This window comes from Phlebotomus papatasi, chromosome 1, assembly GCF_024763615.1.
Source record: "Phlebotomus papatasi isolate M1 chromosome 1, Ppap_2.1, whole genome shotgun sequence".
Lineage (NCBI taxonomy): Eukaryota > Metazoa > Arthropoda > Insecta > Diptera > Psychodidae > Phlebotomus > Phlebotomus papatasi.
Genome location: NC_077222.1, coordinates 108236267 through 108261979, shown reverse-complemented (window position 1 = coordinate 108261979; position 25713 = coordinate 108236267). Strand labels below are relative to the sequence as shown.

The window sequence follows — 25713 nt, the reverse complement described above, 5'->3', positions numbered from 1 at the left end:
TTTCCAGGATAGAAAATTCAAAGGATTCCCTTGGCATTTCCTTCAGGGAAGTGGCGATGAAAAGTCCGGAGGAGATGGCAAGAATGATGGCCAGAATAGTGGACAGGAGCAGACGACGCAGGAACAGACTGAATCGGCAGATATTCACTCAAAGAACATTCCAAGCAACAATCAAAAGGACACAGAGTCGGAGAAGATGCAGAAGCAGCAGCAGCAGCAGGATTATGAGCAATCGGTGACTGAAAAAGAAAATGCTCTGCTTGGGAGTTTCACTCATCATATTGTCGACAGTGTCAACAACAAGTCCACCAATCACTTTCACGGTCAACCTGTGATTGGCGATGGTCACCAGGAGAATGTTCTCATCCCCGACGTCATTAACAACAAAGTGCTAAATAACACAACTGAGAATGGCTTCAAGAATAGCGGAGTCGATAATATTTTGTGAGTATCCATTTCAATTTGCATTTTGCTGTTTTTTTATTTTATTGTCTTTCTTTCCCCTTTCGCAAGAAATTGATCCACATAAACTTTTATTGTAGTTGATTACCTTTTCAAGCTTTCCCTTTATGACCCTTCTATAGCTTTCTTTGACTCTTAACATCTCTCCACTGTTATTAGCTTTTAATTGACTTTTAATTGGATTTGATGTGCCCCAGACAACAATGTTTTAATCACATTTCATTTTTGCTCTGATAACAAAATGAATTATTGAAGCAATAATTAAACTGGGAATAAAAGCAAGCAACAATCAAAAATTCTTGTAGGTTTTCGTGGTTAAACTGCAAGAAAAAGCACAGGTTTCATAATTCAGGCTACTTAGTGAGAGTTTTCTAGCAGAAACATAAATGAATTGATATGAAAATATTTGTCAATTAAATTTCTAGCAGTTTTCTAGAAGTTGTATAGAGGTTTTCTAATTACAGAATAAATCATTTAATGAATCCCTGAGACTGCGGCTGACTTTCATTTTTAATTAATTCGAGACAAAATTAAGAATTATTGCAGTTTTTAACAATAAAATTCGAAGACACTAATTTTCTTGCACTTCTGTCAATAAATCATTGAAGTACAAGATAAAAAGGCGTTAGTGGTCTAGAATTTATTATTTAAGATAAATATTATTGCAGTTTTTATCAACAGAATTCTTGCAAACTAGATTTTATTGCACTTTTTACACCATGACTCTTAATAATTGAAGTCCAAAATATAAAGGCGATTATTGGATTTTTGCAACACCGCAAATATGGGTAGCAAGAAATTATTACTTGAAACGCGCGAGAGATTCTTGCAATCTTGCAGTTTTGAGTTTTAAACTGCAATAAAACCTTAAGATTTATTTTACCAACAAATTATTGAAGGTTTTCTAGCAGAAATATAAAAAGGTTCATAACAGAATGTTCGAAATTTAAATTTCTAGTACTTTACTAGAAATTTTCTAACTTGAGAGCAATGCTCTGAAGTCACAAAAAAGATAGAGTTTAGAAATTTAAAAAATTATTTCAATTACTCGTCAACAGAATTCCCATATACTGGATTTACTGCACTTTTTACATACGACAAGTGTCTAATTGAAATTCAAAATAGAAAGGTCTTTATTGCTGAGCAAAAAATAGAAGAAACTGCAAGAATATAATGCAATAATTTATTTTTTAAATTGCGACAGGATAAATATGATATTCTTTCAATTTTTAGTTCTAAGACTGCAATAAAATACTAAATTTAGTAATGCAAACATATTATTGGAGGTTTTCTTGCAGAAATATAAATAAATTGATACCAAAATGTTCGAAATATAAATTACTAGCACTGTTCTAGAAGTTGTCTAGCTTGAGAGCAATGCTCTAAAGTCGGACAAAAAGATAGCGGATGAAAGCTTATCATTCAAAAAACAGTTAAATTATTGCAGTTCTCAATACATTGGATTGAAGTCAATCCAAAAAACAAATCAAGAGAATTTATCATTCAAATAACGAGAAATGAAAATTTATTGTAGTTTTTGTGATGTTTATGGTAAAATTATTGTATTTTAAAATATTTTTCAACATAATCATTGAAATTTAAAAGAAATGGCATTTATTGTAGTTTTTCACCCTATGTAAAACATTTAAATAAATATTGGCCAATGGAAAACAAAAGAAATATATATCACTTTTCTAGCAAATCCTAACGCAGTTGCATACGAAGAATTACAATAATATTTAATGAAACGAAGCTTCACGTGTCAATCAAATCTGCTAGAAAGAAATCAGATATTCTAAAATTTTGATTTATTGCAATTTTTTTATAAGTCTAGACGGAACTTTGATGTTTTTTTTTGTAATACTTCTCGTACTAAATTTTCAAATAAAAAAATATAACCGCAATTTTATGAGGATAATAAGAAATCTTGAATCAAAATAAACATTTTTTTCTAGCAAATTTATAATATTAAAATTAAGGAAAATAGGATTTTTTTAAATATATTTTCTGATTCGGAGGTAGAATAAAGGTTTTGTCTCTATGAGCCAATAACGAAAAAATCTTATAGCAATTTCCTGAAAAAGGAAACCTCTTTTAAAGTATTGAGGTTTTCTTAAATTTGTTCAAAGGATAAAGAGGGAAGCCAAAAAAAATCGTGAAAAGTGTAAATGAATGACAAATTATTTTTTGCTCTTTAAGGTTTATGGACGATCGGTAGCATAAACGATTTGATGTTCTAACCTAAGTAATGTTGCTATTACAATTAAAAATAAACATTTTTTTAGCACACGACTGTTCTCAAATGTTTTTACATAATCGACTTTTCTTTGTATTGGTTCCTGTCATGACTGTTTGGTGATTTTAGAACACTACGGGGACTCACAGTAGATCCAAAAACCAATACAAGGAAAAAGTGAAAACGCAGAAGCACATGAGAATAATTATGTACTAAAAAATGTTTAGGAAAAATATTTCCCTCAGGAGAATTTTATTTTTTATTGGAATAGTATCATAAAGGAATGGGTTAGTTACAAGTTTATTAGAGAAATAACTTTTTTTTATTGTTAATTGATTTAGTACAGTCATGTTCTAAAATTTGAAGACTTTCGTCTCGACTGTTTGGTGGTTTTAAAACACAACGAGGACTCACAGTCGAAACAGGAACCAACATAGAGAAAAGTCGATAATGCAAAAGCACATGAGAATAATCATGTACTAAAAAATATTTAGGAGAAATATTTCCCTCAAGAGAATTTTATTTTTCATTGGAATTATGGTACTATTTTTCATAGTACCATAAAGGAATGGGTTAGCTACAAGTTTATTAGGGAAATAACTTTTTTTTATTGTTAATTGATTTAGTACAGTCATGTTCTAAAACTTCAAGGCTTTCGTCTCGACTGTTTGGTGGTTTTAAAACAGAACGAGGACTCACAGTCTCAACATGACAAAAGGAGAAGAAATTTCGATAATGCAGAATATGAGAACAGTCATGTACTAAAAAGTGTTCAGGAGAAATATTTCCTGAGACGAGAATTTTATTTTTTATTGGAATAGCACACTAAGGGAATGGGTTAGTCACCAGTTTACTAGGGAAATAACTTTTTCTTATTGTTAACTGATTTAGTACAGTCATGTTCTAAAACTTCAAGGCCTTCGTCTCGACTGTTTGGTAGTTTTAAAACACAACGAGGACTCACAGTCGCAACAGGACAAAACTAAAAGAAATGTCGATAATGAAGAAGCACATGAGGACAGTCATGTACTAAAAAAAATGTTCAGGAGAATATTTCTCCTTTTCATAATAACCCTTTTTACAAAAATCATAAAAATCTATTAAGAATTCTGTACTAAAAGCGATTTATACGTCGATTTGGTATGTGTCTCGGCTATCGGTTTTCAAATTTTAGCCTAGACACCTTAAGCGTCTTTTGTAAAATTTCCATTGGTCCTTTTCTGCTTAGTAGTTTTCTGTCGTAGGAAATCCCTTAATATTTCTGTCAATGTTTCTCATCCCAGAAGCTCTGTGGATTGCACGAATAATGTGGTTGATTCCAAGGTGCTCGCCATGAATCAGGACAATGCTAAGCAGCCGGATCAGCAATTGATTGACTTCGATAGTTTGCCGCAGCAACAGCAGATTGAGGATGTTTTCAACTATAACAACAATAACGATAGAGCGAATACGACTTCAGCAATCCCGTCACTAGTCACTGCAGATAGTCAGGAAAATAGAGGTGAGTGTCTCTGCTAATTTATTATTTTTTTATAGGAGAAATTGACAGGTTTTTTTTTATTTGTCAGATATTTCTCTGTTCTAAGGATTAAAAAAAAAGAGATACTAATATTACTGGAGTGTGAAAATGGACACTTTGAGGAAGGGTAATAATTGAAAAGAGTTAAAAAAAAACAATTGTATAAAAGATTAAATATTAAAAAATGAAAATGCATATTGAGAGATTAACACTTCACCTTTGAGTTGAGGAGGAACAGGGGGAAGAGTGTAAAACTGATGAGAAATTTTTTTGAATGGAAATAATGAGAGAAAGAAATTAATGGAAACAAAATATAGGCTTCAATTTTATTGCAGAAAAGCCAAAGTTAAAATATCACAAGAATGGTGAGCGAAAAAAATACACAATTCCTAGTAATATGTTACATTTTAATTATTTAACGTGCATCTTTAATGTATTAAAAAAAAAAACAAGAGAAAAAAATATGATGAAAAGAATTTAGCACAAAAAGCTAATTAAAAAAATCTTTAAAAGAAAAATATATCTCTGACTTAGTAATTTTGATGGAGAAATTGGTGGAGAATTTAAAATGAGAAAAAAAAACAATTAATCTATCCCGTATTTAAAGGCAACTGTATAGGAAAATAAAATGCGCTAATTCAAGCATTCTTAAAAAGAGATTATAACCAACTCTTGTCTGATTAATCTTTAAAAAAAAAGAAAGAAAGAAAAGAATTTAAAAAAAAAAGAAAAATAAAACATTTCCGAAGGGAACACTGAGAAAAACGGACGAATAGGCAAAGGAATGAATTGCACCAATATATTTATTTGATGTGTAAGACAAAGTATAATCATTAGAGAAATGGGATGCCCAGTTTATTGTTGCATAGGAAAAAAAATAATAATATTTATTAAAAAAAATGAAATGGGCGAGCTGAAGCAGGAGGAATTTATTTATATTGGTGGTTTGTGCATTTTGCTACACTGTAGAAATCATTTTATCCAACGTACTATTGTTAATGAAATACCAATTAAAAAATTTTATGTTTTTACAAATGGATTATTTAAATTTTTTGATGATTTTTTTAGAGAAAAAAACTGACAAAAGAGCAAAAATATTTGTAGAAATGTATCCGAATGATTAAACAAAAAAAATGGAGAAATTTAAATTGTTCTGTTGCCCTATCGTGTTTTATAATTATAACTCATGTACAATTATTTTTTTTTCAATAATTATGCTATTTAATAAAAAAAAGGAAAATTAACAAAATTTTAGAACATGAAAAAGTATTTTTGATTCAGAACTAATTTCTCTTTTGGAAAGACAGAAAAGCTTGATTTTTTTCTATATTGTAATATTAAATACACTTTTTTTTCTTTGCTGATGAATATTTAAAATAAAATATTTTAAAATAAAATCACTTTCCTATTAAAGAAAATTGAGAATCTTTTGATTTTTTCGTCCAGTGTAGTTTTGGTTGCCATCGAGCGCTTTCCAGGTGGCGGATAGGGAATGGCTGTAGTTGGTTCTGGAATCGGCTATATTTGGTTTGTGTCTACGAGAAGTTCTTAGTGCAGGGGTGACAAAAGAACCGTTTGCTGAAACCAAATAAACGTCAAAATAACTTTCCCGTCAAATCATTGCTCTACCTGCCGATTTTACTCGGAGGTTTTTTGAAATGTAACGGTATATTCTAGTACATTCAGAGAAAATCTGTAGATTTTCGGCAGAAATTCTGTCGAAAATCTGCAGATTCTCGGCAGAATTTCTGCATAGGAAATCTGCATAGTCTCCATTGTCTCAACAAAAATATTGTTGATTTATCAGGAAACTGTAGAAGTTACAAAGAAAATGATATGCTCTGCTTAACAAGCATTACCGATTAAACATTTTAGATAACTAAAAAGATGCGAGCAAAAATACTAATTTCTTAAAAATCACCCATGAAATTATACAAAAACACGAAATTTAGGTCGACACTGTTTAAAGTTTTCATTTCACTATTCTCTACTTAGAACACGGCGTCGCAGAATTATTCATTTTATATAAACACTGTGATATTACCAATAATAACTCTATTGGATTTTCCAAACAAAATTCAATGAAAAATATTCCATCTTTTCTGACACTGCTGTCTGGAAAGTCTGGAATGTAGATAAAAATCTACAGAAAATCGGCAAAATATCTACAGAAATTCGTCAGAGTGTGCACCAGGATTCGTCAGAAAATCTGCAAAAATTTCTGACGAATTTTGTCCCAAGCCCAAATAAAATTCGTAGGAATATCTACCGATTTATTGGCAGATTTTTAGCAGAAGTGTAGATATTTTCTGCAGAAATCTTAAAGATATCTGACGAAATTATTTGACGGGTTGTCTAGGTAGCGTTTTGACCAAAGGACGTCTACACCCCTGTAGCCGATCGGCCGCAAAATTTCACAGTAACGGAAAAATCCATGGAATTTATCTCCTATTTTTCCGCGTGAGCTTCCGGGGAAATAAATGCTAATATTCCGTTTGGTATTTTGCGGAGTTATCAGCCTCTTTTCGCGTGGATTTCCTTGAAAAAAATTCCGAAGTATTTTCTTGCAGTTAAGAACTGATATATCAGGCGAGAGAAAGACTTTGTGGTGTTGGCCTGTTAACTACTTTATTATTCTTAGGTGGCCGGGGAGGAACAGAGAGCGAGGCTAAAGCGATCTCGCCTTTTATAGGATGAATACTAGTAGTGCCTCCTGAAGGGCGGCACTGGAAACATGTTATACATAACAAGAACATTCCCTGGAATTTCAAACAAAATTTCTATTGAATATTCCAAGTATATTTTCTGATATCTTTCCGACCAAAACTCCATGGAAGTAAACGCGAAAATTCCGCAATTATTTTTCGCCCTAACGCTATAATTCTTGCGAGCTAGACATGCTCAAATGAACGATATGGTAGCAATATTTTTCAACTCAAAAGTAGAAGAATTGAGTGTTCGTCTGATAGATGAACACTCTCCAAGTTCTAAGCTGCCAATTGGCACTGATCGTCACGAACAAATGTTTGTAAAAGTACAAAAAATGTTCGTCAAGTGATCATGTTACGAACAATGTTTGTGAAAATGTACAAACTTTTACGAACATGTTTGTGGGTTATACGATTCACAAGCATTTCGTAACTCCCCCATAGGAACTCACAAAAATTTACGAACATTTTTACAAAATATTTTTTTCTCAGTAAGGGAGACTGGGGCAAAAAGTCACAAAACGGATATTTTATTTTTTTACAAGCTACTCGATCGCTTCAAAAATTTCTAATTAGCGCAGTTTTATAGGAAATTTACCGCTCTACAAGTTTGTGAAAGTAATTTTCCTCTATTTTGTAAGGAAATACGTTTATTGAGCCAATTTTTAAAAGGTAATGTTGTAACTTCTTAAAAATGCTGGGGCAAATAGTAACAGACATTGGGTATTATAAATATTTTGATTCGATTCATTACATACAAGCTTCCGTAAATTTTAAAAAATACCTAGAGGACATATTTTCATAGAAAATTTATTCATCTACACCTAGGAAAAACACCGTTTTCTCTGTGAGAAAAGTGAGAAAACAAGAAAAGCGCTTTTCAAGCTATTTTAGAAAAAAACATTACAAAAGACTGCAAATCGTTTGACAAATAGAAAAGCGGTGAGACATGATAATGATGTTTCTTTTCACCGTGAAACATCAGAAATTGCTTCGCTTTTTGTTACTTTTTGCTGCTTTTTACTCCAAGTGGTCTTTTTTAATAAAAGGATTTCTGGAGAAAAGAACCTTTGTGAAATTCTAAAATAGATAGTGGATTCGTATTCAAATAAATCCAAATAATTTTGAAAATATTCACCAGTGCATGAATCTTCGAAAATAAGTCTGAGCCGAAAGCTTTGGAAAGAATCAAATACTTTCTTAGTTGCCCCATCCCCCGACGCTTAACCGGAATTGATAAAATGTGCAATTAAATTTAATTTTTCGTCTCAGTGTTTTAACGGCCATTTCGTATTTGAAATTATCCAAGCAATCCACCTCGCGGGATAATTAACATAACCTACAAAGGCGGCGTGTAGTTGTGAAAAACAAGTGCGGGTTTTTCTCGATTTTTAGTGATTTTCTTGAATTTTCCCAGTGAATATGGGTGAGTCTACTGAATCTAAGCATTGTGAAGTGTTTTGATTCAATGTATTCACAGGAAGTCGAGTGGAAATTATCCTGGTAGATGAGAAAGAACTTCAGCGACCTTTCTGCAAACATGGACCTACGATTTTGTTCCGGAAGGTAGGTCATGGTCAGAAACCAATTGATTTCTATGCATGTTCTCTCTACCGGGATGGGAAGAAATGCAAAATTCACATCCTGAAAAAAGAATGGAATGATTTTAAAGACAGAGATATGAAAAATCGAGATATTCTGTGTCAAATTGCAAAGGAAAAGCCCCTTGCGAAAGAATCTTCCGGAAGGAATTTTTGCCAAAGTTGTGGGGTGTTTTTTAAAGAAAAATCTATGGATAGACATTTGAAGCATAGGATTATGAAAGATTTGGGGAAGGACAGGGTCAGGGAGATCAAAGAATATCCCTCAAAATTCCTGGAACTGAAAGAAAATGACAAAGGGGAAGCTCAGTACATTTTTTCCGGGAAAACACTTTTATTCTTTAAGAAGCTCCTTGAGCAATTGAATTTCACCAAAATCCTCTGTATTGGAACCCCTACAATCCATTCCCTGATTGCCAGGAAGATTCCTACTTGCCAGAGCTTTCTTTTGGACATTGACGAGAGGTATGCAAATTTCTTCAAAGAAGAATTTGCCAAGTTCAACATGTTCAATTGCTACTTTTTCGAGTGTCAGGAGGCTGAAGGTCAGCTCCGGGACTTCTTAAAACTTAAAAATGATAGTAGATTAGCAATCTTCATTGATCCTCCTTTTGGATGCCGTACAGAGCTTCTTGGAGAATGTTTGAGGAAGCTCCAGGAGCTCTTCAGGGAAGTTAATTGGGGTTTCACTCAAATTCTCACGGTTTTCTTGATCCTCCCTTACTTCATGGAGACTTACGTGAAGAATGAATTGCCCCAGCTCGAGATGCTGGACTACAGAGTCAATTACGTGAACCACACAAACTTCCACGATGACGAAGATGGTGGAAGATTTGGTTCTCCTGTGAGAATCTTCACAAACGCCCTGCCTTCTCTCGTGGAATTACCTGCCGACGAGGGTTACAGAAAGTGCAAAATTTGCTCTCGCTGGGTGTCAGAAAACAATTCCCACTGCCCTATTTGCCAAAAGTGCCCCTCAAAGAACGGAGGACCCTACAAACACTGCGAAAAGTGCGGAATCTGCGTGAAAAGCTTCTACAGGCATTGCAATTCTTGCAATCGCTGTACTCAAGAATCCAATCACGTGTGCCAGGACTACCAGAAAAATGCCTCCTGCTGGATCTGTCGGCAAAAGGGTCACATCGAAAAGTACTGCAATTTGCGCAAGAGAAAAGCAAAGTCCACCGCAGTGCGAACCTGCGGCATATGCTCAAAAAAGAATCACAGTGAGCTGCATTGCACAAGGAGAAAGGCAATTTTGGGGGAAGAATCCTTCATGGGAAGATACTCAATCAATTATTCGAGTCAATAGATAATATATTATTAAATTAGAAGAATTACTCTACAAAGTACATCATTCGCAATCTCTTGGATTTTCTTCTCCGTGGCTGGGAAGTCAAAAAGTGCTCATTCACTCAAAATTTTGGATGTCTCTTGGACTAAAAGTCTTCGTCGTAGTCTCGATACCGCCGAGGATTGTACGTGTACATCGGCATGCTGTTGTGTTGCGTGGGAGCCTGATGATAGTCCATGAAGGCGTCCGCTGGATACGGACCCACTTTCTGCGGATAGTTCGGATGGGAGTCGTAGTAGTAGCCAGGATGCCTCTGCGATCGCCAACTATCGTAGATATTGGACTGCGTACTGTTGTGCATTGGATGTCCATAGCGCTGCGGAAAATTAAAAAAGGTGAGTTTATTTAATTCTTCCTTCCCCTTTTCTTCAAAATTGAAAAGCCTTGATTACGAAATAGGGTAAGTGTGCCAAATTCCGGCCAGCTTGCAATTTCGGCCACCTTTTTTGTTCCTCGAATTTTCATGAATTTTTAAATTTTACGTACTCTAGACTAGAGATTATACAATGCAAAAGAATAACAAAAAATGCACCTTCGACAAACGAGATGACGTGAAAAAGACATTGAAAGAATTCCCGAAGGGCAAGGAACTATGAGAATGAAGGTGGCCGAAATAGGGCAACAAAGCTATGTCTAAATTATTATTCATTTTAAAATCTATTAAGAATGATTTTAGAGTAAATAAAGACGGTTAACTCTTTACAAGGTTCCAAACAACACTCTTTCAGAAAAAGAATAAATAAAATCAATTTGTATTTAAAATATTACATTTCAAACTTGAGACTTTGACGCTTGCATGCAACTATGCCGAAATTTGGCACACTTTACCCTACAAAGTGAAAAAAAGCGGGGAAAATTAAAATAAGTTCTGTGGAGGGCGTGGCTTATTTATACATCGGTGAGCTCTGGCTCCTCCTACATTTGGAAAATAGTAGGCGTTGTCATGGGATGTAACGGATAGTCACAAAAGCGGAAATTGTTCTTGCTCTTGCACAATCGGTGAATTACTTGATCGAGAGTCGAGATATTTGAGGTTATGTTATGTAAAAAATGGGTTTTACAACTAAAGCGTCCTTGTTTTCACTCACTTTGTTCACTTATGCCTAATATCATCAAAACCGATAAGATAAATTGCATATAATCTTAGATAATTACTATAAAATGATGACGTCAAAAATATTGCCACCACAGTGCCTCTTGCGGTCAAATCATGAACTTCCGATGTTTGGAAAAGTTGTAGATAATTCCAATACCTTTCCAAAATGACTAAACTTGTCACAATTGGTTAATTGATTTGAAAGTTATTCAGAAAAAAAGAAAAAGTAAAAAGTATTTAGGCTTGGAACGGACTGGAGTGCAAAAAGTGAGAGATATCTACTTCTGGGTTTCGATGACTCTATAAAAGTAGTTTTTTTTTCCTTTTTTCCCTACAACCCGTAGCAAAGTACCAAGGAGGTAATGGTGACGGAGCCCTACACCAAAAAGACCCCTGAACAGCTCTTTTAAATATTTTTGATCGATTTGTCTCAAAGGAAGCTGCAATGTTGTCGTGGAATCCGCTTTTGGGGTCGTAAAGAGCCTTTTCCATTCTAATTTTAATAAAATTCTCAGCATTTTCTTCAAAGAATAATCTTCTTGGTGGTTTTAGCAGGTTTCTAGCTTACGAATATCACTGAAAATTGAATTAAAATTAAATTTTTAATTTTAAATGCATAAAGAGAACATTCCTCCTTTTATTGGAATTTCAAATATTTTTTCTCAAAAGAATTTTAGATCATAAAAAACGATATATGGTTTTATGGTAAATTTTAAATAGAAATCTTGTTGAAATCTTTCTAAAACAGATTCAAAAATGAAAAACTAATGTTGATGATTTTGATCGGAATTCTGTTAAACAAAAAGAAAAGCTAATATTTTTGCTTTTTATGGCCCTGGCATAGCTTTTAGATCAGGAAAATTTCATTAAATAAAAATTCATATCCCTTTCTTTCTCGCCCGTTTTGCATATGTCTATCTCATTCTTTCACACTCCAAATTCGGCTGAGCTAAATTGACTTTGTTGTGATGTTTAAAATAAGAAGAAGAGTACGAAAGAGTGAGATAGACATATGAAGTAGGTTTAAGATAGAACGGGATGCGAATTTCGACTTCATGAAATTTTTCTGATCTAAAAAGTGTGCCGGAGTCATTAAAAAATATTTAAAGACTGTTTATGAGCTTTAAACCACTTAAAATCATCAAAATCGGATTAAATTATGACTTATGTCGATAAAAAATCTGAAACCTCTTTTCGTTTAAGAATATCGTTTCGGGGCATTATACTCGAAAGATTCAAATGCAATTTCCTCTAATAAAAAGCTACTCAGATCTATTAAAATGTTTTTGTACCCCTTTGGCTAAATCCATCAAAATCGGCGCGGGAATGAAACTGGAAAAAAGAGATTCCTCGAAAAGGAATTCCTAAGTGAATTTAATTTTTCCTAAAGGTGTTATTGAGGATTTTATTGATTTTTAAATATAGTCAGGCCATGTAACTGCGACGATTGCAAAACTCGGATGCAGCGACCGATTCAACTCCGATAAATCCACTTAAAATATAATTTATATTTTTATTTCCATAATTAATCACTGCAGTAACATATTATAACTATTCTACTTCAAGAAAAACCAAAAATTATATTTTTGTCGGTATAATAAGTGGGCGAAACAAATATTTTTAAAACTATTGCTGTTGACAGCTCGTCGCTGGAAAACGTTTAGTGGTTTTTCTATAATTTTATTAATTATCTTAAATATTATTTCTAAAATTCTTTTTCTATCATGATTCTAAATGAAACAAAGAATAATTCTATTGATTTGGAATGGGGAAAAAAATATTTCATTAGTCTAAAAACAAGCGTTAGAGTTGCACTCTATATGAAAAGCATCGGAATTACCTCTCTTTACTATAAGCTCAAATGAGTGAAAAATGAACTTATTTTCGAAAATTTTGGAGAAAGCTTTTTTTTTCGTTTGAAAAACGAAAGCTCTTTTTAGGATAATTCCTCCAATATGAACACATCTCTTTCTGAAATCCTAGCTACATCCTTGACACTAAATAGAACTTCTTATCGATTTTGAATAATTACGCCCCGCTTTGTATCCGACACTGCCTACAAACCATGTTGCTTTGGTTTCTTTTACAATTTGTTTTGGAAATTCTTGTTATTTTCTTGTATATTTTGGAGGTAACCCAGATGGAAATTTCGCTAGTACGTATCATCGGAAAAATCGCCATTTTGAATTTTTCAAGATCAAAGTTTAGGTGCTCTCTCGATGGCGTACTTCTTAACTGATTTAGTCAAATTTGAGTTTACTTGAAAGGTCTTGAAATTTCCAATCCGACTGTATCAGTTACAATCGGTAAAGTACCGGCGATTGATTTCTTTTGCTCATTGTCTTTTTATTTTATTCGAATTTATATTTTCGACTTTGGATCCCAATGGTATGAGATATCGACTTCTGGTTTTCGGCGACCCTCCCCCTTAAATGCGATGGGGCTCCGTGAATCCAGAACCATGTTTTTTTTAGTTTATTTCGGAAACTACTCCAATAATTAATAAAAGAGGTCTATCGTATAAGCATTTCCCTTTTAAGATTGCCGACTTTTCCTCTGAGTGACAATTAAAACTTTGACCTTTGAAATTTTACCTTCGATTTGATCCCATCGTGATGTCTGGTATCTGTTTCATCGTCCCACGTGTCTTCTATGTTGTAAAATTCTTCATGTCCGTAATTTTCAACACCTCCCATGTGATTCTTATTGAGTTCGTTGAGCATATCAGTCGTCAGAGGGGCTGGAGCCTTCTTCTTGGCCTTGTTCTTCCTATTGAGGAGCTGTTTTTGTGAAGATAAAAAATTGTTAGGAATTCTTAGATTTCGGGCTTTTACTCAAAACTTACCACTGTGACTCCGAAGACAATTACAAAAAGCAATGATCCCACTCCAATGACAATTACAGCAATTGCCCATTGGGGCAGGAATTGATTTTCCTCGGCAAACTCCACAGTGGGGGCCACTTGTTTCTGTAGAACTGGAATTTAGAGAGAATAATTTCATAAATTTCTTTTATTTTTTCTTGTTGTTTCTTTGTTTTGAAAGCAAGGAAAATTGCGTATAGGGCTAAGTTTTCCACAAGAGGTATGTGATTGGAAAAATAAAATTCTTGGGGGGCGTTTCAATTGTGAAAGAGAATAATTCCAGTTCGTTAAACTTAAAAAAGGTGTGCACGGTGTGCAGGAAAAGTCTCATGCGAAATATATTATAGAGATGATAAAAAGTAAAACAGAATTTCAGTTTGGTTGTTGAATAAGTAGAACAGCGCGTAATATAATTGCCCCTATCGGTCTGCAAAATCAACAGAGATACGAACCAATGAAGTCCGTTGAAATGGGATCAATGATAAAGTGTCCAAGCCTGAGAGTTTCTTTGGTGGCTACTTTTGGCTCTATCACACGTTCACGGACAATTGGGCCGAATTCGTCGTCGAACTCTGAATCTGTCTGTTGGGCATCAGCATCGAATTCGGTGGTATATTCGGGTGGTTCTGTGGTAACTGTGGTCAGAGCTGAGTGGAAGAGTTTCTTGAGTTCTAGGGTATTGATGTGGCGGGGCATGTTGGAGAGTTCCACGAAGTAGTCTACGAGAACACTTCCCTGGCTGAAACTGTCAATTCGGACCTTCTGGAACCATTTGCTAAGTTCAGGGTGTTTTCCGTAGACACTGTTGAGCTGCGTCTCCATTTCTCGGGCTAGACTCTTCCATTCGTCTGTGTTGTGGTCTAGTAGTTCGGGCTTCCACGTCACACCGCCGATAATCTTGATTGTCCCTGCGAGATCGCAATCTGAAGGGCAAACGCTGGGTTCTGTTGGTCTCTGAGTTGTGGCTTTCGTTGTTGTTGTCGTTGTTGTTCGGGTTGTTGTTGATGCTGAGAAGAAGTCCGGAGGATCGATTGTGGATGTTCGCTGTCGTTCGAGGATCTTCTCAATGGACAAGGGAGTGGTTGAGGGTGTTGGCCAACCAGTGAATTCAGTTGTCGCTCTCGTGGGAGGTCCATGTCTAATGGTAACGTCGGGAGCTGCAGGTCCAGCAAGTTCTACGGGTTTGGCGGTTGTCGGTCTCTGACCGGGCTTCTTGGCTAGGAATCCCGGACGACTGGGAAAGACTACTTTGGGAGCGACTGTGGTGGATGATGAAGCCGGTGGAGGGGTGATGACCTCCTTAGGCTTCTCTGTATAGTTAGCAGGAAGGAATTTCGAAATGTCCACAGCTTCGACTTTCGTTTCGTTGAATTTGAATCCTGGTGGGAGGAATTTGCTGATGTCGTCGACAATGGGAATGGCAGGAGCAGCTGTTGAAGTCGTTGATGGCATCTTGGTGGTTTTGGGGAGTTTGTAACCAGGTGGAAGGAATTTACTGATATCGTCCTCCACGGTAACCGTTAGAGGTTTCTTCGTGTTGACTTTGGGAGTCGTTGAGCTGGCGAGATAGCCAGAAGGCAGGAAGGCACTAATGTCCACCTTCTGAGCCTTCTGCAGAATCACATCAGCTGGAGATTTCGGAGGTTCCTGGGTTGTTGTCACGTTGACTTTGTAGTCCTTGGGTAGCAATCCCAAAACACTAACATCTTTCACGAGAATATTGTTCATGAGAGAGGCCAATCCGGCTGTTGTCTTAACTTCCGGGGCTGCTGTTGTTGTGGTTATTTTCTTATTCTTGTAACTGGCACGACTCTTGTATCCGGCTGGCAAGAGAGCAGCCAAATCGTCCATTGGGAGACTGTCGAAAACGAGTTTCTTTATCTCTGGCCTCTTGGCTGTGGTCGTTGGTGTGGGAGTGGTTGTTGTTGTTCTTGGACTGAATTTCTTCACGATAACCGAGGGTGTGGACTTTGTGGTGATGTCCTCGAGGGTTTCATTGAGAATGGGAAATTTGCCAGTTAGAACGCCACTTGAGAGTTCAGACTGCACCCTATCGAGTTTGTCGATGATACTCTCAGTTGACTGTGGGGATCCATGGGAAGCTGAAGATGAATGAGAAGTGGCTTCCGGGGTAGAATCAGTTTTGGGTTCTTCAGTATTGGGAATCGTTGTGATTTCGTCATCTTGATCCGGAGTGGAATTTCCGATATTTCTCTCCAGTAAATCATCATCGAGGGTATCTTCTTCGGATTTCTGCTCTTTGTCCAGATCTGACAGTACCTGCTTCTTCTCTTCCTGCTCAACTTGTGGGAAGGGGAGGAATCTAGCACCAGATACTGATCTACTGGTCTGGACTGAGGCTATTACCACCCAACTCTCTGTTGTTGTGGACATATTTTCGGAATTGATGGGAGAAGCGATGTTCGAAGGGGTTTCTGATTCCTCGGCGTCTGTGCTTCCCGTGCTTCCGTTCATTGTGCTTCTTGTTGTCACCACAGAGATTACAGCTTCTCCGAGGATTCCATCAGATTTCTCAGTGGTTGTTTCCACTGTGGGACTCGCAGTGGTGATTTGAGGGATGTTTGCATCTTCTTCATCTTCCCCATAATCTTCGTATTCGTATTCCTCATCTTCTTCCGGAACGGTCTGTGAAGTATTGTCCGAATTCTGATTGTCCTCAACAACTTCGTCTTTCGGGAAGTTCTCAGGGAGATAGAAATTGGACGTTAGGATAACAGTATGATCTTCAGGACTCTCTTCCTTCTCCGTGACAATTTCAGTTTTAGGAGCTTCTGTAGCCTTTGGAACATTCAATTTTTCCTCCAGGGAAGCTTTGTTGTCCCGGATGTGTTTGCTGGTGTCATGAAGACTCTGAATATTTGGTACATAGACATTTGGATTGATTTGCTCCTGCGATGTTGATTCTTCCTTTATTTCGGGCTTCTTCTCGGCCGGTTTCTCAGGTTGAGGATCAACCTGTGGCTGGGATACATTGGGATTCTTGATCTTGGCCATCAAACTTTCATCTCCAGTGTCGTAGTAGTAATCCGGATAGTTTTCTTCAAGCGTTGGCAGTTCATTTGATTGCTTTGTGCTCCCGTTGTGACTTATGTTGATTTTTGGTGGTTCCGGGTGTTTGGGGAAGGGTGTGGCTTCTGGCTGATCATAGGGTACTGGTCGAGATCGAAGGAGTTGCTCATTGAGTAGGAGCTCCTTCTGGAGTGTTCGTGCTGGTGGTGCTTTTCGGGTGAGCTCTATGGCATCGGGTGGTATTCTCTTTGTTGCTTTTCCCCTGACATTTTTACTTGTCTCCACTGGAACTTCAGTTGTACTCACGCCATTTCCTCGATATCTATTCCTACTCCTAAATGTCTCCTCATGACTAGTAAGGTAATCATCGGCTACGGACGCCTTGAAGGCACCTGAATTTCTTGTATTTGTGGCTTTATCAGTTCGACTTGGTGGGCTGACATCGCGATTCACAGCTGCCTCCTGACGATACTGTTGGCCACGTGAGAATTGTCGGGTGTTGGGAATATCACCAGGATGACCCTTAAAATATAAAAAAATTCACACTCTATCAACTCCTCCCAAAAAAAAATTACCAAAGATCCTTCTCACCTGTTCCAATCCAATTTGATTGAGAAAGAGATCAGCAGCTTGGTGAGGTGGAAGATTTCGGGGTGGAAAGTCAGGAACTAGGGGTTGAGGTGGTAGGGGAACTGCACCAGGAGCAGCTGGAGGTGTCGGTGGTATCCGCTGGTACTGAAATCCGCCATTATTCCTCAACGCCTGCCCGGAGAAGGGTCTTGGGGAGATTTCAAACAGTTCCGGATGTCGCGTTGTCTGCAAAATTGTGCAAGGAAAAATACTCTATGATCATCTCTCTGCCTCATTAATCCTTTCAAATGCAATTTTTTTTTCTTCTTGAATTTACCAACGGTTTTTTGCACATAAAAATTTAATTAGATTTTTTTTCCATCCGCAATCTCTCAAAGCTTTCTGGTGCAAAAATTGAGGTTGATCGTTCGATACAATAATTCTTTCATAAGCTCTCTTATGCATTTTTTTCTCAAGAGAAATAGTATAAGCTACAATCTTTTCTTTTTGTCATTGAGAAGGAAAGTTTAAATAAATGATCTTGAAGTTTGTATTTAAGGCAGTTTTTACGACAATTTAATCCGCTATTAGGTTTGCAAAGAGATCAGTGATTTGAATATTTAAATTGAGGTGAAAATTGTGTTTATCACCTTGAGAACATTCCTTCTCGCAATTAACACCCGGCTGACCAGTTAACAATACATGATATGCAAATATTTTAGATGAGAATATTAATAATTACAGTAGACTCTCTCTCAATCGGGCATATGGGACAAAATATCATCCAAATTATCGATAGAATTTAGCGTCAAAGTCATTGTAAATTCCACAAAAAGCGCTCAATTATAAAGAATCATGATAAAATAAGAGGAACTGTGAATTTGATCAAATTTGCTTCAAAATCAAACGTGAAAATTGCCAACAAAATTTTTTGTCCGATTGATAAAGAGCCAATTGAGCGAGAGTCTACTGTAAAAAGAAAGAAAAAGAAAGGGTAATTTTTCAGGGAACTATGAGATTCTACTTGAAAATTATTGTTTATTTTCTTAAAATCCACATGGAAAACCTTAAAACTTGAAAAGGGCTTTAATTTTTGTAAAGGTTATGAGTTTGATAAGTTTTGGTCATCATTAAAATCTTTCCATATACAGAAAATCCCAGGAAAATGCTTTATTTCTATCTTAAATAGTTTAATTTGTTATAAAACTTGATGACAACCCTTATAAAAAAAATTATAGGCCTATGAAATCCCCAAGAAGCGTTATCACTTCCTCACCGAAAATTCTCCAACGGGTACTTAGGGAAAAGTAGGGGGACACCAAGTAACAAAGCTGAATGGCATGTAACGTAACTTCCCGTGGAATCTTCCCCACCTTGGGGGAGAAGATTCACCAGGTTCTCCTTGAGAAATCCCCGGTAAAATGGCACTGGAAATCGGAGATATTTCTTAAGGAAATCCCGGGGAACTTTCCGAGAACGGTGAGGAAAACTGAGAGATTTTACCCAGGGATATCCCCTTGAACTAGTGGATTTTTCTTAAAGAAATCCCTGGGAACTTTTCGGAAAAAATCGGAAAATCTTTAGGATAATTCTCAGGAAAATCCTTAGGAAAAGCCATAAAAAAATCCCCACATTTTTTTCTTTCCTTTCTGATTTTTTTATTTTATTATTTCTTATCTTTGTATTTCTTTTGGTCTCTTCAATTTTTTCCCTTAGTTTACCTTATCCTTTTTGTTACTCAGTTGAAGACTCGTATGTATGGTGTTCCCCTAGGATGATTAACTAACGGATGGAGCATTTTAATTCACAAATGGTATATTTTTCTTAAATTCTTTATAATTTTTAAGCTTTAGATCCCACAAAAATAAATAAAGCACGAAATGGTAGCCACATATACAGAGAATATATTTTTATTAAATTTAAAACTTTACTGGTGTTACAGATAGAAAATTTGTCAGAAAAATTCAAAAAATTGCGAGTTTTATGTCTTTCATAAAGGTTTTAGGAACTATTATCCTCGTGCAATCATTATAAATTTTGTGCTAATAACATAACATTAGATACTCTTTCATTTGGTAAAAGTTTTAAAATGATTGCATTTGGTTTTATACCAAAACTAAAAAAAAACCACTTAATAAAAAATATATCACATTTTTGTACAGAAAATGTATGAGAATGCTCTGCCCTGGTGTTCCCTCACATGGCCGCGTGAATTCCCCCATTCATTTATAAAATATTCAATGTCCTATATGAACTTTTCAACCAGAAAACCATCTCGCCCGAAATATAAGCTTAACTTTTACAGAACTTCCCCCAGGATTCATATATTTTCGAAAGAAATTTTCATCTTCCGGGTAGAAGTTTCCCCTTGATTTCCCTGAGAAATCTTATAGAATGGTCTGAAAAATTCGAGGACTTTTCCTCGGAAAATTTGAATTAATCCTTTAAGAATGGCTATGGATTTTTTCCAATCACTAGGAGGAAATTTTCCCTTTAAATCCCCAAGAATGTCGATAGAAGCTTCCCCATAAAATTTTCCCTTGAATTCATTGGGAATTCACTGGGAGCCAGCTAAATTTTCCGATGGAATTTAAAAAGATCTCTTTCGAAAATGTCGACACCTCAGCGGGGTAATTTTTCCAGAGATTCCATCCTAATTCTCGTTGTTGAAATCATAGGAGATTTTAGGGAGAAAAACCCTGATGTAAATATCGAAATTTTGATGGGAAATCCGTAAGAACGATAGTGGAATTTGCAGATAGAAATTTCTCTAGGATTCCCATTGAAGTTCCCTGGGAAGTTACCACGTTTTCCGAAAGAAAAAAATTCCAATTGAAACCCCTATGATCGCTAATTTAATAAAACATATCAAAATCCTCGTGAAATTAACAATTTTTTTTATATTGAAAAACGAAAATATGAGATGCAGGTGATAGCTTGATTTGTTCTCAATTTTCTTTAGGTGGAAAAATCCACTGTAAATCCACGGGAATTTCCTTGGAAATATACAATTCAGTGGAATTTACCAAGGAAAAATATTGGAAAATTTTGAGGAATTTTCTCTTGTGATTCCTTATTCTGATTTATTTTGCTATGGGGTGAGTAGAAAACCAGAAAATGAGGTTAGATTGAACGGATTTAACGTTAAATTTTATTACGAACTATTTTTCGCGCGCTCAATTTTTTTACAAAATTAAAATAAATCTAAATTTAATGCGACAATGTCAATTCAATGGACTTAAATAAATTGTTCCACACAAAATATATGCATTGATTTTTTAAGATTGGTCTCAACATAACCTTAAAGTTTAAAAAAGAGTAAAGTTGTTTATGTTAAATCAGAAAAAAGACTTAGCCTGATAGAATTTGTCGCAAAATAGAACAATTAGCCGTAAAATCTGTAATCGTTCTTCAAAAATCTAGGAACATTTCAGTTTAGAATTTATTTTAATGGTGTTTTATCGTTCAATGTTGTAGTTAAAAAAGAGAAAATCCTATGGATCTTTATCAAATGAAGGATCTAATGGAAATGTACGACTATTTGGACATCTAAGAGATAAAATAAGCAACTATTTCCGTTGAAACTTGCATTCAGATCCAAAATCTAAGTAAACTTGCAAAACAATGTTCTTCTTGTATTTTTTAGGGTTATGTTTCCATAACCCCAAATTATGAACTATTTTATAAGAAATAACATAAGACCCAATTATTCCTGAAATTCTTATAGGAATAGGAAATAAATCGAGAATGATGAAACTGTCCCATCTCATCCTTCACTCTTATCACTCAATTAAATCCCTGGGTTGTTTCATTTGTTACGCTAGAGCTTTTAAGTTACAGCTTTTGCCCAATATAATGAGATAAAAATCTTTCTGAAGATTAAATATTTTTTATTAAATTATGGATAAATCAGAAGGGGAAAGTGGTCTGCCTTTGAATGCGGCAGCCTTTGAACACTTTTTTCTCGTATTTTCCAAAGCAAAAATTCTATTTTGTTAATCGAAGTTAATAGAAAATAATTAGTTGTATTGACTATAGTTTAGAGAATAGGGTTTTTGCTTTGAAAAATATGAGAAAAATTGAAATATTCCAGGACTGCCGCATTCAAAAGCAGGTCACTTTCCCTAAGTGTTTGAAAGAAATCATTTTAATAATTACTAGCGCCACGTAGTGGACAAATGCGTAAGCTGAAATGATGACGAATAATGAGTATACTAGTTTTAGTTTGAGATTTGTTTAACGCTTAGAATAAATTGATGGTCAGCTGGGTAGCAAATGTATTCAAAGTTAGAAGCTCTTGACCTCGCACTTAATCATACAATTTAATCTATATCTTGAATATTTTTCTTTGCCTACACCAAATCAATTATCAAGAAAAGATAATCATGCAGGAGTTGTTGCACAAATTGGAACGTGTTGCATTAAAATGCATTTGATTGGAGTTTCCCTTCATACGATTTCCTTGAAAATTTTTAACTTTTATTCTCTTGCAATGTTGTTTTTTTTTTATTTCTTTTTGGACGCGAGAAATCCGTTGTTTGTTTTCCAGTTACCTCTTTATCTTTTCCATTCACGTACTCTGTGCGTTTTATTTGAAAATAGTAGCACCATTTTTGCTCCCCCACATCCCACGAAAAATTATGTGCATAATGTTGTGTTTTTTTTGAGGCGCGGAGGGGACACAAACCGTGAAAATATGCCATCAAGTTCGATGAACGTGTTGTGGCTCTTTTTGGCCTCTTTGTGTGATTTGTAGTCCGAGAAGATTAAAAATGCGCCCCTTGAGGTCTAATTTCAATTTAATAACAATATCTGGGTGGATTGGCCAATGGTCAGGAGGGAATTAAATAATGTCTGAGGCGGAAAAAATATATGTTGATGTGGTGCAATTTTTAGCTGAAGAATGTGTCGTGGTGCGATGGCGAAGAAGTGGCCTCTAAGTAAATGCGCGCTAGTTAGAAAATTATTATGAGTGTTGTTTGGAAAGTGATTGAAATTCCATGCCGATACCCAACCCACAATTTTTGCACCATTGTGTCTTATGAGTTCCAATGTTGTTCTTGCAATATAGGGAAAAGATAGATTGGGAGTGAATAAGAGACCTAGGGCGAGTGTCTAAGCACTTTGTCGTGTGTTCGACCTCGGAGAATTAAAGCGAGGAACAAATGATCAAAAAGAGCTTCATGGTTGTCTTATGATCTGTCGACAAAAAGAGAGGAAAAGAGACTTTTTTAATAGCATTATGCGCATAGTTTTATTTGTCATAAATGGCTTAAACATGAGGATTAGAATTAAATTGAATTGTCGAGAGAAAGAGATTTCAGTGTCTCATAAATTAATGAACAATTTGTCTCAATCTTAAGAGTAGGACTTCGTGTGGACTTATACGGAGATATTAAATTCAATAAAATGTTGAATAATACTTTAATGAAGAAAAATCAAAAAACAGGCATTTCGCGGTTCCTTTCTAAAATTTTCATTATTTAATTGAGCAGCACGTTTTTTTTAATAATCTATGACAAATAAAATGATAAAGTACGCTAAAATCAGCACAGAAATTTTCAGTAATCTACTTTGAAAGAAAAAACTTGTAACGCTATGGTAAAGATTTTATCAAAACGATGAAAGAGTTTGTTATCTATTTTTGATGCAATTTTATGTTATTTACTGAACCAAAACCATGACCATTTGGAATGTTTTATTAATATTTTTTTATTGATTTTACGTGATACTTTTACAGAAAAAAATATATTTTACTAATTTGTGAAATCACTGGAAACTTTACACAATTTGTACTAACTTTAATTCCTTTTCGATGCCCTTGTACTAAAATTGTACTAAAAATAGAAACTTGTAAGTTGTGGTGTTATTCCAATGAAAAAATCTTTCTTCAGAATATGTTTTTTAGCACATGATTATTCTCAAGGGCTTCTGCATAATCGATTTTTCTTCTCTCCAGTTCTTATCGTGTTCTAAAACCACAAAAACAATCGAGACACAAACCAATGCAAAGAAAAGTCGATCAAGACTCGACTTTGCTTTGTATTGATTTGTGTCCCAGCTGTTTCTGGTGGTTTTAGAACACGGCAAGGTCTAAAGAAAACATTCAAGACAGGAACTAACACAAAGAAAGCCAATAATGCAGAAGAATAGTCATGTACTAAAAAAATCTTCAGAAGACTTTCAATTTTCATTGGAATAACACTGATTCGACATTTCAGAAGAAAAAATCGGCTTACACTGAGAGAAATCCGAAAAAGTTAAAATAACATTCCGGAAATGTTAATTTTACCCTGCATTATTTACCCGAAATCGGAGTAAATATTATGCTTTTTAGGTGTATTATGGGTTAAAGTTACCCTTTTACATGTAAATTTTACACTTAAAAAGGTGTAAAATTAACATTAAAAAATGCTGATATATTTTTACACCTAAAAAGTGTTAAAGTTACGAGGGAAAAAAGGCCATTGCACCCTCTTTTCTTCTCAGTGTTTAAGTTTATAACGGAAATACCCCTCAATTCTCAGACAAATATTTAGGCCTTAAATATTTAAAAATCGGCTTTTAGAGGCTGATTAGTATTCTCCAATTAGAATTTTTCATTTAAAAATGACAAATTTCTTTAAGCTTTTCAACTAAAACACATGAAATTTCACAATAACCTAGGTAAAATGAAAATATCAAACAGAAAGACCTTTAAAACATTTAAATAGCATAAAAAATAAGATGTGATCTCGTAATATATAAAACGGCATTACTTGAACTCAAAATTGGAAGTCTTTAATTTTTACAGAAGATATTTAACTTAAATGTAAGGTTTCTATACCTCAGAAACGCTTGTTTTACTGTTAATTGATTTAGTACAGACATGTGCTAAAAATTCTATTTTTATTATTTTCAATATTATTAAAACCTTGATGAAGATTATATAAGTTGACGTTGATCTAAAAATTATACCAAATCAAAGACATTTTTAACTCTTTCAGAACCGCAACATTATGTTGCAAGCTAATTTCACTTTTTTAGATCAAAAATATTTTATCTCAGGTGTTAATCGAATTCCTACAAAAAGAATTTCTTAGATTTTGTGACGTCCTTGTTCATATCATCCATAATTTTCCTTTGGGTAGTCAGGCTAAACTTTTGTGCAATCATTAAGACTCAAAGTGATGTACTAAATCTTAATCTTTGCTAATCCCAGTTGTTTTTAGTAATACCGTCAAAAAATGATACATTATAAAAACTTAGAAGCAGAAACCAATGAAAATTTCAATTACCATCTGAAAAGTTCCTAAAATGCTAGTGATAGAGCTTAATATTTATTAAGAAAGTACTACGTATACATTAATGTACTGATTCTTAGAGAACATTAAATTATTTGCAATATTAAACAAAATCTTGGTATTATCTTTTTTTTTCAATTAAATTCCTTGTCTCAGAAAAGTAAATTCTTGAATTATGCTGGAATATTTAATGCCACTCCTGAATATGTTTAATTTATCAACAGTGCGTAATTGTTATGTCTCCAACATACCTTTTAAATCAGGGAAAAAAATCATAAAATGAAAATCCATATACATTTCTTTCTCGACGCTATGCATATCTACATATCTATCTCAATCTTTTGCACACTTCTTCTTTATTTGAGCGTCACAAAAAATCTAAGATTTGAAAATTTAGATGACTAAAATCTGTACTAAAAGTCAAAATCTAATGGTGCTGTTCCAGTGAAAAATTAAAATGGGTTATCTTTCTCGTAAACATATTTTTTAGTACATGGCTGTTCTTATGTGCTTCTGTATTATCGACTTTTCCTTGTTTTGATTCCTGTCACGACTTTTTTCCTATAGTCTTCGTTGTGTTCTAAAACCACAAAATAATCGTGAAAGAAAACTACGAAAAAAAAGTCAATAGCGCAGAAGTACCTAAGAACAATCATGTATTAAAAACAAAATGTCCAGGAGAAGATTTTCCTTTTTTAATTTTCATTTGAATAGCATCGTAAAGGAATAGGTTAGTTATAAGTTTGCTATGGAAATAATGTTTTATAACAGTTAATTGATTTAGTACAATCATGTTCTAAAATTTCAAGGTTTTCGTCTTAATTTTTAAACCTTTAGCTAAAAGGCAACAAATATGACAAAACTAAAATTTAAATGGAAATGTCAAACCTTTTTAAGCGGTATTTAATGTTAAGTCGCTTTGACTTGTATAGACTTTAAAAATACTGAAAAATTTACCATTAACCCTTAACTCTTTCGTCTCTTTTGGGAC

General features: G+C 34.7%; 3 protein-coding genes across 16 annotated transcripts in view; 2 read left to right on the top strand and 1 right to left on the bottom strand.

Annotated features, from left to right (window-relative positions):
* LOC129799131 (MAP7 domain-containing protein 2) overlaps positions 1 to 5635 on the top strand; it is a 41626-nt gene extending 35991 nt beyond the window's left edge. For 9 of the 14 annotated variants that reach the window (XM_055842788.1, XM_055842786.1, XM_055842785.1 and 6 more), the window contains 3 exons: positions 47 to 444; positions 3982 to 4199; positions 4267 to 5635. In XM_055842788.1, the coding sequence (XP_055698763.1) occupies positions 47 to 444; positions 3982 to 4199; positions 4267 to 4283 (633 nt within the window). In that variant the 3' untranslated portion in view covers positions 4284 to 5635. The remainder of the gene's footprint in view (positions 1 to 46; positions 445 to 3981; positions 4200 to 4266) is intronic. The other 5 variants (XM_055842787.1, XM_055842783.1, XM_055842795.1 and 2 more) reach the window with 1 other exon arrangement.
* A 2612-nt stretch (positions 5636 to 8247) lies between these two features.
* LOC129799145 (rRNA N6-adenosine-methyltransferase ZCCHC4) lies at positions 8248 to 9838 on the top strand. The gene is made up of 2 exons (XM_055842817.1): positions 8248 to 8351; positions 8406 to 9838. The coding sequence occupies exons 1-2, from the start codon at positions 8348 to 8350 to the stop codon at positions 9836 to 9838; spliced, it is 1437 nt and encodes a 478-aa protein (XP_055698792.1). The 5' UTR covers positions 8248 to 8347.
* Positions 9823 to 25713, bottom strand: part of LOC129799128 (mucin-2) — a 33328-nt gene continuing 17437 nt past the window's right edge. Inside the window, exons 3-7 of the mRNA XM_055842778.1 lie at positions 17461 to 17685; positions 14292 to 17391; positions 13822 to 13952; positions 13571 to 13756; positions 9823 to 10196 (exon numbers count right to left, since the gene is read on the bottom strand). Of these exons, the coding sequence (XP_055698753.1) occupies positions 9966 to 10196; positions 13571 to 13756; positions 13822 to 13952; positions 14292 to 17391; positions 17461 to 17685 (3873 nt within the window). The 3' untranslated portion in view covers positions 9823 to 9965. The remainder of the gene's footprint in view (positions 10197 to 13570; positions 13757 to 13821; positions 13953 to 14291; positions 17392 to 17460; positions 17686 to 25713) is intronic.